Source organism: Rhinoraja longicauda, chromosome 19, assembly GCF_053455715.1.
Source record: "Rhinoraja longicauda isolate Sanriku21f chromosome 19, sRhiLon1.1, whole genome shotgun sequence".
Taxonomy (NCBI): Eukaryota; Metazoa; Chordata; class Chondrichthyes; order Rajiformes; family Arhynchobatidae; genus Rhinoraja; species Rhinoraja longicauda.
This window is the reverse complement of record NC_135971.1, coordinates 20,535,995-20,552,160: the sequence shown is the minus strand read 5'-3', so window position 1 is coordinate 20,552,160 and position 16,166 is coordinate 20,535,995. Positions and strand designations below refer to the sequence as shown.

The 16,166-nt window shown below is 48.2% G+C and overlaps 1 protein-coding gene across 1 annotated transcript; it reads left to right on the top strand.

Moving 5' to 3' along the window:
* The first annotated feature begins 210 nt into the window (after positions 1 to 210).
* On the top strand, positions 211 to 6,570 carry LOC144602881 (putative G-protein coupled receptor 139). Its single transcript, XM_078416003.1, has 3 exons — positions 211 to 274; positions 3,807 to 3,942; positions 5,781 to 6,570. Exons 1-3 carry the CDS (start codon positions 211 to 213, stop codon positions 6,568 to 6,570), a joined length of 990 nt encoding a protein of 329 aa, XP_078272129.1.
* Positions 6,571 to 16,166: the final 9,596 nt, after the last annotated feature.

Genomic DNA, 16,166 nt, shown 5'->3' with positions numbered 1-16,166 from the left:
CTAAACTAAACTAGTGATGTATGACTGCAGCCTGTCAGCGCAGTGTTTTCTCTGAGGATCATAGAGGTCTCATGAGTACTGGGTTGCGAAACCTTGCCTTGAATATTTGCTCTGGTTAATGACATGGATGACGCATGAGGCCATCTACTCACGTATAAATCGTACCGTTTCCAAAGCACCCCTTCACCCAGCGCCCCCTTTCACCAGAGCATGGGAACGTACGCACTTCACATCGAGATCTTCTATCCGATTGTGGCAGCCATTGGTGTGCCTGGTAAGTCGTTTCATTCTCCGTCCCTTCCCCACCCGAGATGGCGTACGAGTTTCACTGTCGTCCTGTAGTGTTTCACTGCCTGCATAACTCGTTATCACAGAGCCCACAGCCAACAATAGACCATTATGGGCTCCCCCGTTCCTTGATCATCGTTACATTATGCATATCTTTCATTCACTCGCTCTTTATCTCTCTCTGTATCAACGACTATGTCTCTCGTTCCCCTTTCTCCTGACTAGTCTGAAGAAAGGTCTCGACCCGAAATGTCACGTATTCCTTTTCTCCAGAGATGCTGTCTGACGCGCTGAGTTACTCCAGCTTTTTGTGCCTATTACCAGAAAGATGCCTGCTTTAGCGCGAATCAGCTACGAGGAGAAGTCGGACAGACTTGTATTGTTTTCTCTGGAACGCCGGAGGTTGAGGGGAGAACTGATAGAAATATATATATAATTATGCGGGGCATAGATAGGGTGGACAGTCAGAACCTTTCCAACAGGGTGGACATATCAAAGACGAGGGGGCATTGCTTCAAGGTGAGAGGGGCAGAGTGTAAACGAGATGTATGGGCCACATCTTTACACAGAGGCACGTCTTTACGGGGGACATCTTTACACTTTACTCAGTTTATTCACGCAGAGTGTGGTGGGTACCTGGAACGCGCTGCCAATGGTGGTGGTGGAGGCACATGCAACAGTGGCATTTAAGAGGCTTTTGATCGGCACAATGATGTGCAGGGAAATGAGGGCTATGGATCACGTTCAGACAGAGGAGATTAGTTTAAGAAGGAACTACAGTTGCTGGTTTACATCGAAGATAGACACAAAATGCTGGAGTAACTCAGCGGGACAGGCAGCGTCTCTGGAGATGAGGAACGGGTAACATTTCGGGTCGAGACCCTTCTTCGGACGGTTTATCGTGGCATCGTGCTTGGCCGTGACATTGTGGGCCGAAAGCCTGTTGTTGCGATGTACTGTTCGAGGTTCTAAGTACCGGACATTGATTTTAAGTGAGGGGGCAGATTTAATAGTAATCTGGGGGGTATCGTTTCACACAGAGGGTGGTGGGTGTATGAAATGAGCTGCCAGAGGAGGTAGCTGAGGCTGGGACTATCCCAACGTTTAAGAAAGGTCTGGACAGGTACATGACAGGCAGGTTCAGATGGATATGTGTCAGACGCAGGAAGGTGGGATTAGTGTAGATGGGGCATGTTGGTCGGAGTGGGCAAGTTGGGCCGAAGGGCCTGCTTCCACTCTGTAAGACGCTAAGACTGTGACTCTCTGACTCTGTGGTCAGAGGTTTAGGATAGGTTTAGAGGTTGATAGATCAAACGCTGGCTGGTGGGGCTAGTGTAAATTGGACATGTTGGTAAAGTTTCCACACTGTATGACTCCACAGTACTGTTCTATGTTCTAAGATAAACCAATCTCATCTGCCTGTGAGTGATTCGTGATCACCGTGGCACGGTGGCGCAGCGGTAGAGTTCCTGCCTTCCAGCAAATGCAGCGCCGGGGACACATGTTCGATCCTGACTACGGGCGCCGTCTGTACGGAGTTTGTACGTTTTCCCCGTGACCTGCGTGGGTTTTCTCCGAGATCTTCGGTTTCCTCCCACAGACGTGCAGGTAGGTATGTAGGTTAATTGACTGGGTAAATGTAAAAATTGGCCCTCGTGTGTGTAGGATAGTGTTAATGTGCGGGGGTCGCTGGGCGGCGCGGACTCGGTGGGCCGAAGGGCCTGTTTCCGCGCTGTATCTCTAAAATCCCCCAAAAATCTTTCTAAAATCTCTCCGTTCCCCATGCATCAATGTGTGCGAGTGGTTCGCTCCAGCTGTGGTGCGAGACCCACTCCACAGTACAGGGCACACCAGCATGCTATCTCAGATATCATTGGGAAGCCACCACACTTGGCATCGTACAGTTCCTTTGAGAGGAGCAAGGAGTTACAGTGTAAGGTGTCTGAAGAAGGGTCGTGATCCGAAATGTCACCTATTGCTTTTCTCCAGGGATGCTGTCTGACCCGCTGTGTTACCCAGGGTCGTTCTGTCTAGATTCAAGGTGAAACGGAGATGTGTGAGTTGATTTCTCTGCATCCGTTGTGCCAGTCAGTGTTCAGAGTCAGGGCAACGATGAGATTGTTTACTTTTGTGCTCTTGGTTTCCGTGCCAAGGGAAGACGGATTGTCTCTATCATTGGGTAGGAAGTCGCTGGCCGGCGCAGTCCCGACGGGCCGAGGGTCCTCTTTCCACGCTGTATTTCTTAAAACCTAAAGTTAGGTGTAGCACGGTGACGCAGCGGTAGAGTTGCTGGCTTACAGCGAATGAGACCCGGGTTCGATCCCGACTACGGGTGCTGGCCGTGCGGAGTTTGTACGTTCTCTAATAGTGTTAGTGTGCGGGGATCGCTGGTCGGCGCGGACCCGGTGGGCCGACGGGTCTGTTTCCGCGCTGTATCTCTAAGCTAAACTGAGTGGCGCAGAGGCAGAGGAAGAGTTGCTGCCACGCAGCGCAAAAGACCTGGGTTCGATCCTGGGCTCGAGTGTTGTGTGTGGCCTGGATAGAGTGAATGTGAAGGGCCCATCAAGTCCACTCCAACATTCAATCATGGCTGATCTATCGTCCCCTCTCACCTCCATGCACCTGCCTTCTCCCAGTAACCTTTAACAACCTTAAAGGCCAAGAACCTGTCAATCTCTGGTTTAGAAATACCCAATGACTTGGCCTCCACCGACTTTGGCAATGAATTCCACAGATTCACCGCCCTCTGACTGAAGAGATTCCTCCCCATCTTTCCAAAGGAACGTCCGGAATTCTGAGGCTGTGCCCTCTGGTCCAAGACTCTCCCACCCGTGGAAACATCCTCCCCACATTCGCTCTGTCTGGGCCTTTCATTGTCGTATTCAGTTCAGTTCCGTTTAGTTCATAGTTACGTGTACCGAGGTACAGTGAAAAGTACAGTCAGCGGAAAGGCAACACGTGATTAGAATCGAGCCATTTACAGTGCACATATACCTATCATATCATATCATATATAATACAGCCGAAAACAGGCCTTTTCGGCTCTCCAAGTCCGTGCCGCCCAGCGATCCCCGTACATTAACACTATCCTACACAATTTAGGGACAATTTTTACATTTACCCAGCCAATTAACCTACATACCTGTACGTCTTTGGAGTGTGGGAGGAAACCGAAGATCTCGGAGAAAACCCACGCAGGTCACGCGGAGAACGTACAAACTCCTTACAGTGCAGCACCCGTAGTCAGGATCGAACCTGAGTCTCCGGCGCTGCATTCGCTGTAAAGCAGCAACTCTACCGCTGCGCTACCGTGCCGCCCTGATAAGGGAATAGCGTTTAGTGTAAGGTAAAGCCAGCAAGGTCCGATCAAAAATAGTCCGAGGGTCACCAATGAGGTGGATAGTAGTTCAGGACTGCTAAAATTCTGGTTCAATGGATTACAATAAACTACAGATGAAGATCGCTGCACCTCTATCCAATTTCCCTCTTACTTCTCACTCTTTTGTGTTTCCTTGCAGCTAACTTGATGTCCTTGGTGATCCTGTTTCGGGGAAAGTGCGGTCTCTCCAAAGACATCACCTGCTACATGATGGCCATGGCGATAGGTGATCTCATGGTGTTGGTCTTCAACGTTATAGTCAGCCAGATAGTCAGGTACCTACTGGATACCCGCTCCAACCTCATCTACTGCACGTGTAGGAAGGAACTGCAGATGCTGGTTTATTCCGAGGATAGACATGAAATTCTGGAGTAACTCGGCGGGACAGGCAGCATCCTCGGATGGAAGGAGTGGGTGACGTTTCGGGTTGAGACCCTTCCTCAGACTGAGGCTCAGGGGAGAGGGAGATACAGAGATATGAAAGGGTCAGCTGTGAAAGGGGACTCTGCCACGATATGATATGATACGATAGAAATTTATTTGTCCCAGGAGGGAAATGTATCTGTCAACTGTCACAAAGCACAAGATACACGAAACATCTTGTGCTTTATGACAGTTGACAGATTGATTATTAGGATTGTAACATCTAGTCCTATTAATCAATCTGTCAACTGTCATATAGCACAAGATACATGAAACATGAAGTTAAAGTGATGAGTGGAAAGGATTGGGGATGTGCAAAGATTGGGGGGGGGGGGGGGAGAGTGGGGTGGGGGGAGGGGGGGGTGGAGGGAGGGGAGTCAGTCTACCCCATGACAGAAGGGGGAGGAGTTGCACAGTTGGATAGCCACAGGGAAGAAGCATCTCAAGTGGTGTTCTGATCAAGGGAAAAGTAGAATAGACCATTGTTAGCTCGGGGAAGGTGACAACGAAGCAAACAGAAATAAAATTTAGTCAAGGGGCAGTCAGACCGGTCGGAGAACTGGGAAAGGGATGGGATGGAGAGAGAGGGAATGCAAGGGTTACTTGAAGTTAGAGAAGTCAAGCTGGGGTGTAAGCTGCCCAAACGAAATATGAGGTGCTGTTCCTCCAATTTGCGCTGGGCCTCACTCTCACGGTGGAGGAGGCCCAGGCCAGAAAGGTCAGTGTGGGAATGGGAGGGGGAGTTGAAGTGTTTGGCAAACGGGAGATATACCGGTTCCCGATGTGGCCTCCTGTACACCGGCAAGACAAAGCGTAGACTGGGCGACTATTTCGACGAACACTTGCGCTCGGTTCGCCAAGGCCTGCCGGATCTCCGGGTTGTTAACCATTTTAACCCCCCTTCCCTTTCCCACACTGACCTTTCTGTCCTGGGCCTCCTCCACTGTCAGAGTGAGGCCCAGCGCAAACTGGAGGAACAGTATCTCACAACCCAACGGTATGAGTATTGAAGTCTCCAATTTTAGGTGACTTTTCACTAACCTCCCCCAAATCCCATTCCATTCTCCCCCAGACCACCCCATCTCTCCCCACGCCTCCCCGCTCCTGTTTTCCGCACAGCACTGCAGAACTGGGTTCGACTCTGTGGAGTTTTGTACGTTCTCCCCGTGACCTGCGTGGGTTTTCTCCGGGTGCTCCGGTTTCCTCCCACACTCCAAATACGTGCAGGTTCGTAGGTTAATTGGTTTCTGTTGGTTCCCCCCCACCCCGTATGTTTGCAAAAGTGGATGGAAACCGGAGCACCCGGGGAAAACCAACGCGGTCACCGGGAGAACGGACAATCTCCGTACAGACAGCACCCGTGGTCAGCATCGAACCCGGGTCTCTGGCGCTGTGAGGCGGCAACGCTACCGCTGCGCCGCCGTGCTGACCCGCTTGGTTACTCCAGCGTTTTGTGTCTATTTCTCCCCCCAGAGACGCTGCCTGACCCGCTGAGTTACTCCAGCGTTTTGTGTCTATCTTTTCTCTAGATGCTGCCTGACCCGCTGCGTTACTCCGGCGTTTTGTGTATATTTCTCCCCCCAGAGACGCTGCCTGACCCGCTGAGTTACTCCAGCGTTTTGTGTCTATTTCTCACCCCAGAGACGCTGCCTGACCCGCTGAGTCACTCCGGCGTTTCGTGTCCTTTCAGATACCACTTCCCCGGGTCTCCGCTCCGCTACACGCCAGTGTGCCGGCTCAGTGCCTACCTGCAAGGCTTCAGTTTCCAGCTCAGCACCTGGTTCACCGTATCCTTCACGTGTGACCGTTTCGTGGCTATCTGTTGCCAGAAGCTGAGGCGCACGTATTGCACCGAGAGAACGGCGGCCATGGTGCTGGCGGCGGTAGGAATGGTCAGCGTGTTGATCAACGCGCCCTTGCCTCTCCGCTACCGGCCCTGTTACACCGTGAACCGCGCCGACTACGGTTGCTGCCCTGTGCCGGGTGACCTGGAATCGCCGCTGTGGTCCGCCCATCGCTGGGCCGCCAGCCTACTCAACACCTTCCTCCCCATCCCCGCCCTGCTGCTGCTGAATTCGCTTACCGCCAGGCACATCCTGGGGGCCAGCAGGGCCCGGCTGGCCCTGAAGGGCCCTCGGCGGGGGGAGGGGGGCGAAGACCCAGAGGTCAGGAGCAGGAGGGCGTCGGTCGCCCTGCTCTTCGCGGTCTCCGGGAGCTTCGTGGCTCTAGCCGTTCCCATCACGGTGATCCACGCCTGGGTCGGGGTGAACGGGACGGTGATGTTCCGCGGCCCCCGCTCGCTGTACGCGGCCGTGCAGGTGGCGATGCTGCTGAAGTGCCTCGGTTCGTGCACAAACACCTGTGTGTACGCGCTCACCCAGAGCAAGTTTAGAGCGCAGATGAGCGCCCTGCTCACAGCCCCCTTCTCTGCTCTGTGCGTGGGGGTCGCGGTGAGGGGGAAAGATTTAAGAGGAACCTGAGGGGGTTCCCTTCAGCCAAGCTTGCTCACAGTGGCTAACACGGTCCATCTACACTAGTCCCACCTGCCTGCATTTGGCCCATATTCCTCCAAACCTGTCCTATCCATGCACCTTGTCGTGAGAATTCCGATTTACTTAAACTCTATTTAAGCTTTAAGTAACTCATTTCATTAATACATCTCTTCGAAACGCCTGGAAATTATCACTGATTCCACAGGCCTCGCCGCCTGGGAATCATGCGCATGCGCACATTCCCGCGCATGCGCACATTACCGCACACGCGCACATTCCCGCACACGCGCACATTACCGCACACGCGCACATGCGCACATTACCGCACACGCGCACATTACCGCGCACGCGCACATTACCGCACACTTCATTCTCCCCTCCTATTTATAAGTGAGACGGTCAGGAGGTTTAGTAGGTCTTGATGACCGTCGCAGCACTGGAGCATCAGGAGATAATGGTGTTTCCATAGCTGGTGGTACATATGTTGCTTGGTCATCAACTTCACTCATATTGTTATTTACATTTTCAATTTTAGAATTACTTGTAGAAGTTTTCATAGGAGATGATGGGAGTGTTGAAGGAAGTTCTCGATTATCAAGGAGTGATGGAGCTGATGGAGAAGATGGACATGGTGCAAGGTCACGAAGTGAGACAGTTGACTGACGTCCATCCCGATACTTGATAGTTGCATAAGAAGGGTTGACATCAGTCAGTTCAACTTCATCAACAAGGGGCTCATTCTTATTTGATCGGACATATCGACGAAGCAGCACAGTCCCAGGGCTAGTCAACCATGATGGCAGAGAAGTACCACTAGAAGAACGCCGTTTGAAGTTAAAGAACCGCTCATGTGGAGTAGTATTGGTAGCGGTTGACAGTAGAGATCTGATGGAGTGTAATGCATCTGGTAGAACACATTCCCACTGCTGATCTGGTAAGTCATTTGACTTTAAAGCCAGTTTCACTGCTTTCCAAATGATTCCGTTATACCTCTCAACCTGACCATTTCCAATAGGATGATATGGTGTTGTTTTACTTGTTGCAATTCCTCTATTAGAAAGGTGGTCCTTTAAATCTTTCGACATGAATGAGGCGCCCCTATCAGAATGTATGTAACTTGGAAATCCACAGAATGAAAACAGTTGATCTAAACATTTGATAACCGTAGCAGCTGACATATTTCGACAAGGAAAAGCAAATGGAAACCTCGAATATTCATCAATTATGGTAAGTATATAAACATTTTGAGAGGAGGATGGTAAAGGCCCTTTGAAGTCAATACTCAAACGTTCCATAGGTTGAGTAGCTTTGATCAATCTTCCTTCTTGAGGACGGAAGAACCTTGGTTTTAATTCAGCACAGATTCTACACGAAGCACACGTCATCTTCATATCTTCTGTAGAGAAAGGTAAGTTTTTGGAACGAACATAGTGTAACATACGAGTGACTCCAGGATGACACAGCCCATTGTGAAGATCAGTGAGTGCAGAAGAATGAACAGAGGCACAAAATGCTCGAGTTAAGGTATCCGGAGCAACATTATCCCTACCAGGGCGGTACACAATTGAATAACTATAAGCAGATAATTCAATCCTCCATCCATGAATTTTACTGTTTTTAATCTTCGTTCGCTTCCGATTATCTAGCATAAAAGCTACTGAACGCTGATCTGTTATCAAAGTGAAGTGCCGGCGAGCAAGGAAATGACTCCATTTCCTCACTGCTTCAATAATTGCAGTAGCTTCCTTTTCAACGGGTGGGTAATGCAATTCACTACCTTGGAGAGTACGAGACATGAAAGCCACTGGTCGTCCTCCTTGATTTAATGTTGCTGATACTGCTAAATCAGAGGCATCACATTCAACAACAAAGGGGAGATCCTCATCGATGGCGTGTAATGTCGCAGATTCTAATTGTTTCTTTAAAGAAGTAAAGGCACCAATTGCTGTAGAGTCAAGGGGGAAAGATTTTGCTCTAATCAAAGGTTGAATTTTGTCAGAGAAATTCGGTATCCATTTTGCGTAATATGCAAACATGCCAAGAACCCTTCGTAAAGAGTTTAATGTAGCTGGAACAGGTATCTCTTGGAGTGGGCGGAGTCTCTCTGGATCAGGCTTGATCGTATCATTTCCAACCCAATAACCAAGAATATTAATTGATGGCACTGACATTATTGACTTAGCCTCATTTAATGTTAGATTTTTAGAATGTACAACTTCTAAAAACCGTTGCACATTTTTGTCATGTTCAGCTTGGTCTTGTCCTGCAATAGTTATATTGTCAAGATAAGGGAAAGTATCTCTAAGGTTTTCCAGTTCAACAAGTTTGTCCATCTCTCTCTGAAAAACTGCCACACCATTAGTTACACCAAAAGGAACTCTGCAGTAGTGGTATAATTTTCCATTTGCTTCAAACGCAGTGTATTTCTTGTCTGATTTTTTCAAAGGGATTTGGTAGTAAGCACTTTTTAGGTCAAAAGTAGAGAATACCTTATACTTTGCTAATGTATTGATAATATCATCTATACGAGGTAATGGGTATGCATCAAGCTCCGTGAACTGGTTTATAGTTTGAGAGTAATCAATGCAGAGTCTCTTTCTATGTCTCTCCAAGGGATCCTTAACCACGACAACTTGTGCCCTCCAAGGGGAAGAGCTGGGCTCTATGATACCTTCTCGTAAAAGATTAGTTACCTCTGTGTTGATGAAGTTTTTGTCATCCTTACTAAAGTGTCTTGATTTTGTAGCAATTGGCTTGCACTTAGAGGATAAATTAGCGAATAATGATGGACATTCAACAGATGCAGCAGAAAAAACACACAATACTGGTGGCTTTGACAATACAAGATCAGGCATAGTTCCTTCATACATTATTTGAAGTGATCTGTGCTGTTTCTGAAAATCCTGACCTAGAATTATATCGCTACACAAATTTTCCAAAATACCAAGACACACAGATTTATAACTAGCTTTGTTCAGAATAAAGTCAACAATGCAAGATCCAATAATTTGAGTATTGAGAGATGTCAGAGCCATCGAGATTTCTCTATTTGAAGGTATAATAGTTAGATTTAGTCGAGACACAACTTGTTCACTTATAAAACTTTCTGAACTGCCAGAATCAAGTAGTACATTAAGTGTATGGCCATTGATCGATACCATTGTAACTGCATGAGACAAGCCCTGAGGAAATGCAGCTGTAATTGCACATAAAGAAGGCACAAACATGGCAGCCGTCACACTTTTAGGAGTTGCTTTGGACTTGCATACTCTAGAATAATGTCCCTTCTTGCCACAACTATTACAAGTTGCCTCTCGAGCAGGACATCTCTCTCTATTATGGATATTACCCCCGCAAAAGTAACACTTCCTTTTTGGATAAGTATATGCTGCAGCAAGGGCACCTTCATCAGTAGGAAATGTTTCAGCTTGCTCCATACTAGTACTTGGGTGAGATTCTTTCGTAGTAGTTGCAGCAGAATACACATTAGATGAGCCATAAGCGTCTGAATTTCTCTGAGCCAAGTCTAATGAGTAAGCTTGATCGTAAGCTAACTGTAAATCAAAGGTTTTGTTTTCTAACAGTCTCTGTCGTATTAAAGGTGATGCCAAACCATTGATAAACGAGTCTCGAATAAGTTCCTGTTGATATTGATCAGCCGTAACTGCTTTGAAGGCACAGTCTTTACTAAGTCTTTTAAGTTCTTGTAAAAACTCATCAAGTGACTCACCAGGTTTTTGTTTACGATTCGCAAGGAGGTGTCGAGCAAATATTACATTGGGTGTCTTGACAAAGAGTCTGCTTAGTACATCAATAGCAGAATCATAAGTTGTACATTCCCCTATGTAATCATATACATCATAAGAGACAGAGCTTATTAATGTCCTGAATTTATCTGGTGCATTGTCGCCACACTCATCAAAAAAGTCATTTAGTGTACGAAGCCAGTGCCTCCATACCTTTGCTGCAGTAGGTGAGTTGGGATCCAGATCCAAGCGTTGTGGTTTCAATAGTTTCTCCATCTCGACGTCACACTGCTTAACTTCTGATATTGAGTTAATTGAGTTACTTAAATTGTCGTGAGATAAACGAGAATTCCGATTTACTTAAACTTTATTTAAGCTTTAAGTAACTCATTTCATTAATACATCTCTTCGAAACGCCTGGAAATTATCACTGATTCCACAGGCCTCGCCGCCTGGGAATCATGCGCATGCGCACATTCCCGCGCATGCGCACATTACCGCACACGCGCACATTCCCGCACACTCGCACATTACCGCACACGCGCACATGCTCACATTACCGCACACGCCCACATTACCGCGCACGCGCACATTACCGCACACTTCACACCTGTCTAAATGTTTCTCAAACGTTGTGATAATTAACCCCATGTCCTGTACTTAGAGCTTAGAGCTTAGAACTTGGCGCCGGAGCTCAATGTTCTTGCCCCAATGTTCGTGACAAACACGATGGCAGGATAAGCTGATCTCCATGTGACCGCGTGCGTTTCCTTCCTCAACCTAAATATTTTGTGGGATAATTGGACTCTCCAAATTGCCCATTAGAGTATAGGGAGTCTCCCCCCCTCCCCTATCCTCCTCTCTCCCCTCTCTTCCCTTCTCCCCTCTCCTCCCATCTCCTCCCTCTGCCATCGGGCAAAAGGTACAGTAATATGAAAACACACTTCCAGTTTCAGTGATAGTTTCTTCCTAACTGAACCATCCTACCACAACCAGAGAGCAGTGCTGAACTACTATCTACCTCGTTGGTGACCCTCGGACTATCCTTGATCGGTCTAAACTGGCTTAACCTTGCAGTGAACGTTATTCCCTTTCCGTGTGTCTGCACACTGTGGACGGCTCGATTGTAATCATGTATTGTCTTTCCGCTGACTGGTTAGCGTGCAACAAAAGCTTTTCACTGTACCTGCGTACACGGGACCATAAACAAACGAAACTATTCCAACTGTGTGCTTCTACGAGAGAGACAGTTACTAACTTTTATTGTACCAGATTTAAAAATAAACATGAATTGGTAAAGTAGAGAACAGTTGGTCTTTTTTGTTGTTGCAGTAATTAAGGAGTAAGAACTGGTAAGACATTTCACAAATGCGTGACTTCTCCCACGAGGTAGAAAAAGATCAATACATGTGTCGGAAAGAACTGCAGATGCTGATTTAAATCGAGGGTAGACACAAAAAGCTGGAGTAACTCAGCGGGACAGGCAGCATCTCTGGAAAGAAGGAATGGGTGACGTTTCGGGTCGAGACCCTTCTTCAGACGAGGTGAATAGGTTAGCAGCCAAAGAATCGTATTGATCCAACGTCGGGTTGATTTGGTAAAAGACCTATTAAAATGTACCGCCCAGATTAGGGGGACACGGTGGCGTCGTGGGAGCGTAGCTGCCTTACAGCGGGTTCGATCCAGACTACACTACGGGTGCTGCCTGTACGGAGTTTGTACGTTCTACCCGTGACCTGCGTGGATTTTTGCCGAGATCTTCGGGTTCCTCCCGCACTCCAGAGACGTGGAGATTTGCAAGTTAATTTGGTTGGTATATGTGTAAATTATCCCGAGTGTGTGTAGGATAGTGTTATTGTGCAGGGATCGCTGGTCGGTGCGGACTCGGTGGGCCGCAGGGCCTGTTTCCGCGTTAATCTGTAAACTAAACTAAACCAAATTAGTGACAACGAACTAGCCGTGAGGTAGAGACACACCCGAAATGTCGATATATTCCCCCCCCTCCCCAAATGCTACCCGACCGTGTCAGTTCGTCGAGTGGGTTGTTTTGTTGCACAAATATAGAATTTAGACCAGCATAGAAACATAGAAGTTAGACAATAGACAATAGACAATAGGTGCAGGAGTAGGCCATTCAGCCCTTCGAGCCAGCACCGCCATTCAATGCGATCATGGCTGATCACTATCAATCAGTACCCCGTTCCTGCCTTCTCCCCATACCCCCTCACTCCGCTATCCTTAAGAGCTCTATCCAGCTCTCTCTTGAAAGCATCCAACGAACTGGCCTCCACTGCCTTCTGAGGCAGAGAATTCCACACCTTCACCACCCTCTGACTGAAAAAGTTCTTCCTCATCTCCGTTCTAAATGGCCTACCCCTTATTCTCAAACTGTGGCCCCTTGTTCTGGACTCCCCCAACATTGGGAACATGTTATCTGCCTCTAATGTGTCCAATCCCCTAATTATCTTATATGTTTCAATAAGATCCCCCCTCATCCTTCTAAATTCCAGTGTATACAAGCCCAATCGCTCCAGCCTTTCAACATACGACAGTCCCGCCATTCCGGGAATTAATCTAGTGAACCTACGCTGCACGCCCTCCATAGCAAGAACATCCTTCCTCAAATTTGGAGACCAAAACTGCACACAGTACTCCAGGTGCGGTCTCACCAGGGCCCGGTACAACTGTAGAAGGACCTCTTTGCTCCTATACTCAACTCCTCTTGTTACGAAGGCCAACATTCCATTGGCTTTCTTCACTGCCTGCTGAACCTGCATGCTTCCTTTCATTGACTGATGCACTAGGACACCCAGATCTCGTTGAACTCCCCCTCCTCCTAACTTGACACCATTCAGATAATAATCTGCCTTTCTATTCTTACTTCCAAAGTGAATAACCTCACACTTATCTACATTAAACTGCATCTGCCATGTATCCGCCCACTCACACAACCTGTCCAGGTCACCCTGCAGCCTTATTGCATCTTCCTCACAATTCACACTACCCCCCAACTTAGTATCATCTGCAAATTTGCTAATGGTACTTTTAATCCCTTCGTCTAAGTCATTAATGTATATCGTAAATAGCTGGGGTCCCAGCACCGAACCTTGCGGTACCCCACTGGTCACTGCCTGCCATTCCGAAAGGGACCCATTTATCCCCACTCTTTGCTTTCTGTCTGTTAACCAATTTTCTATCCATGTCAGTACCCTACCCCCAATACCATGTGCCCTAATTTTGCCCACTAATCTCCTATGTGGGACCTTGTCGAAGGCTTTCTGAAAGTCGAGGTACACCACATCCACTGACTCTCCCTTGTCAATTTTCCTAGTTACATCCTCAAAAAATTCCAGTAGATTTGTCAAGCATGATTTCCCCTTCGTAAATCCATGCTGACTCGGAACGATCCCGTTACTGCTATCCAAATGCTCAGCAATTTCGTCTTTTATAATTTATATATAGAAAATAGGTGCAGGAGTTTGTAGCAGCAATCAGCAGCAGAAGCAGCAGCAATCAGCAGCAGTAGCAGCAATCAGTGTGCGTGCGTGTGTGTGTGTATGTGAGAGAGAGCAGAGACCATAGTATTGTGTGGGGATAGTAAGGAGGAAGACCTGTGTGATCTCCCGGACAAGTTTCGATCGCCTAGCTTGGGATCGGAGAGGAATTTCCCGGATTTTTTTTCCCAAATTGGCCTGGGTTTTTTATTCGGTTTTTCGCCTCTCCCAGGAGATCACTCAGTTCTTTTGGGTGGGCGGTTGGAGCGGTTGGAGTAGCGTCCGGGCGGTAGTTTTTGGAAACCGAGCACGGGGCTTTGTTCTTACAGAGGCACAGGAGCGGTTGGAGCGGTTGGAGCAGACCACTCTGCAACGTTCCCAGTTAAGGGGGAGTATGAGTGCTAGGGCAGTTTATTGTTCTGGGTGTCGGGTGTGGGGAATCAGGGAGTCTGATAGTCTTCCAGACATCCACATCTGCGCCAGGTGCGACGAGATGGGGCTCCTAAGGGACCATATTATGAACCTGGAGCGGCAGATTGATGACCTCCGTCTAGTCAGGGAGAGTGGGGAGGTTATAGAGAGGAGTTATAGAGAGGTGGTCACTCCAAGACCAAGGGAGGTAGACAAGTGGGTAACGGTTAGGGGGGCAAGGAGCAGAGGCAGGGACTAGAGAGTACCCTAGTGGATGTACGCCTTGGCAATAAATACTCCTGTTTAGGTACTGTTGGGGAGTACAGCCTACCTGGGGGCAGCGACGTCGCCCGGGCCTCTGGCACGGAGTCCGGCCCTGTTGCTCAGAAGGGTAGGGAAAGGAAGAAGAGAGCAATAGTGATAGGGGACTCTATAGTGAGGGTGTCAGATAGGCGATTCTGTGGACGCAGTCGGGAGACACGGATGGTCTGTTGCCTCCCTGGTGCCAGGGTCAAGGATGTCAGGGAATGGCTGCAGGGTATCCTGAAGGGGGAGGGGAACCAGTCAGAGGTCATTGTATACATTGGAACCAACGACATTGGTAAAACGAGGGATGAGGTCCTGAAACAAGAATTTAGGGAGCTAGGTAGAGGATTGAAGTGCAGGACCTCTAAGGTTGTAATCTCTGGATTACTCCCTGTGCCACGAGCTAGTGAGTATAGAAATAGGAGGATAGAGCAGTTTAATGTGTGGCTCAGGAGTTGGAGCAGGGGGGATGGATTCGTTTTTCTGGATAATTGGGCCTGTTTCTGGGAAAGGTGGGAACGGTATAGGCCGGACGGTCTCCACCTTAACCAGATGGGGACCAATATCCTGGCGGGGAGGTTTGCTAGCACTGTTGGGGAGGGTTTAAACTAATTTGGCAGGGGGTTGGGATACAGCATGGAGCTAGTATAGGGGGTGAGGAGAAGGTAAATATAGAGGGAAAAACTGGTCAGGTTGGGAGGCAGAACAAGAATGCCCCAGCACAATGGGGTAGGGCAAGTCTGAACGGCATTTATTTTAATGCAAGGAGTATTGGAAGCAAGGGGGTTGAATTGAAGGTGTTACTGAACACATGGGTGTACGACATTGTTGCCATTACGGAAACATGGTTGAAGGAAGGGCAGGACCGGCAGCTCAATATTCCAGGATATAGAATCTTCAGGAGAGACAGAGAGCAGGGAAAAACGGGAGGGGGTGTTGCAGTATTAATCAAAGAATCTATTTCTGCTGTAAGAAGGGATGACATATTAGCGGGTTCCTCAAATGAGGATATTTGGGTGGAATTGAGAAATACAAAAGGGGGCATGCACCTTACTGGGTGTATAGTACAGACCCCCAAACAGTCAGAGGGAAATAGAAGAACATATTTGTAGGCAAATCTCGGGGGGGGGGGGGAGGGGGGTGAAAACAACAGGGTAGTAATAGTAGGGGATTTCAACTTCACGAATATTGATTGGGATAGCCAAAGTGTCAAGGGCCCAGAGGGTGCAGAGTTCCTAAGGGTCATCCAGGAGGGCTTTTTGAGCCAATATGTTGAAAGTCCAACAAGAGAGGGGGCGTTATTGGACTTAATCTTGGGAAATGAGGCCGGACAGGTGGCTGAAGTGTCAGCAGCAGAGCGCTTTGGTGACAGTGATCACAATTCAGTGATATTTAAGGTGGTAATGGAAAAGGATAAAGAGGGACCAGAGGGAAAATTTCTAAATTGGGGCAAGGCCGATTTTAATCTGATAAGGCAGAAGTTGGCCCTGGTGGACTGGGATCAGCTTCTCATGGGGAGGACCGCATCAGAACAGTGGGAGTTATTCAAATGAATAATTGAAAAAGTACAGAGGAAGCATGTTCCCCTAAAGTTTAAGGGTGGGACAAACAAGTCCAAAGAACCTTG

Excerpts from the sequence above, each read along its gene's own strand:
- LOC144602881 (XM_078416003.1), top strand. The coding sequence starts at position 211 with ATGGGAACGTACGCACTTCACATCGAGATCTTCTATCCGATTGTGGCA. Across the intron at positions 275-3,806 it reads GGCAGCCATTGGTGTGCCTG|CTAACTTGATGTCCTTGGTG; the intron begins GTAAGTCGTTTC and ends GTTTCCTTGCAG. Across the intron at positions 3,943-5,780 it reads ATAGTCAGCCAGATAGTCAG|ATACCACTTCCCCGGGTCTC; the intron begins GTACCTACTGGA and ends GTGTCCTTTCAG.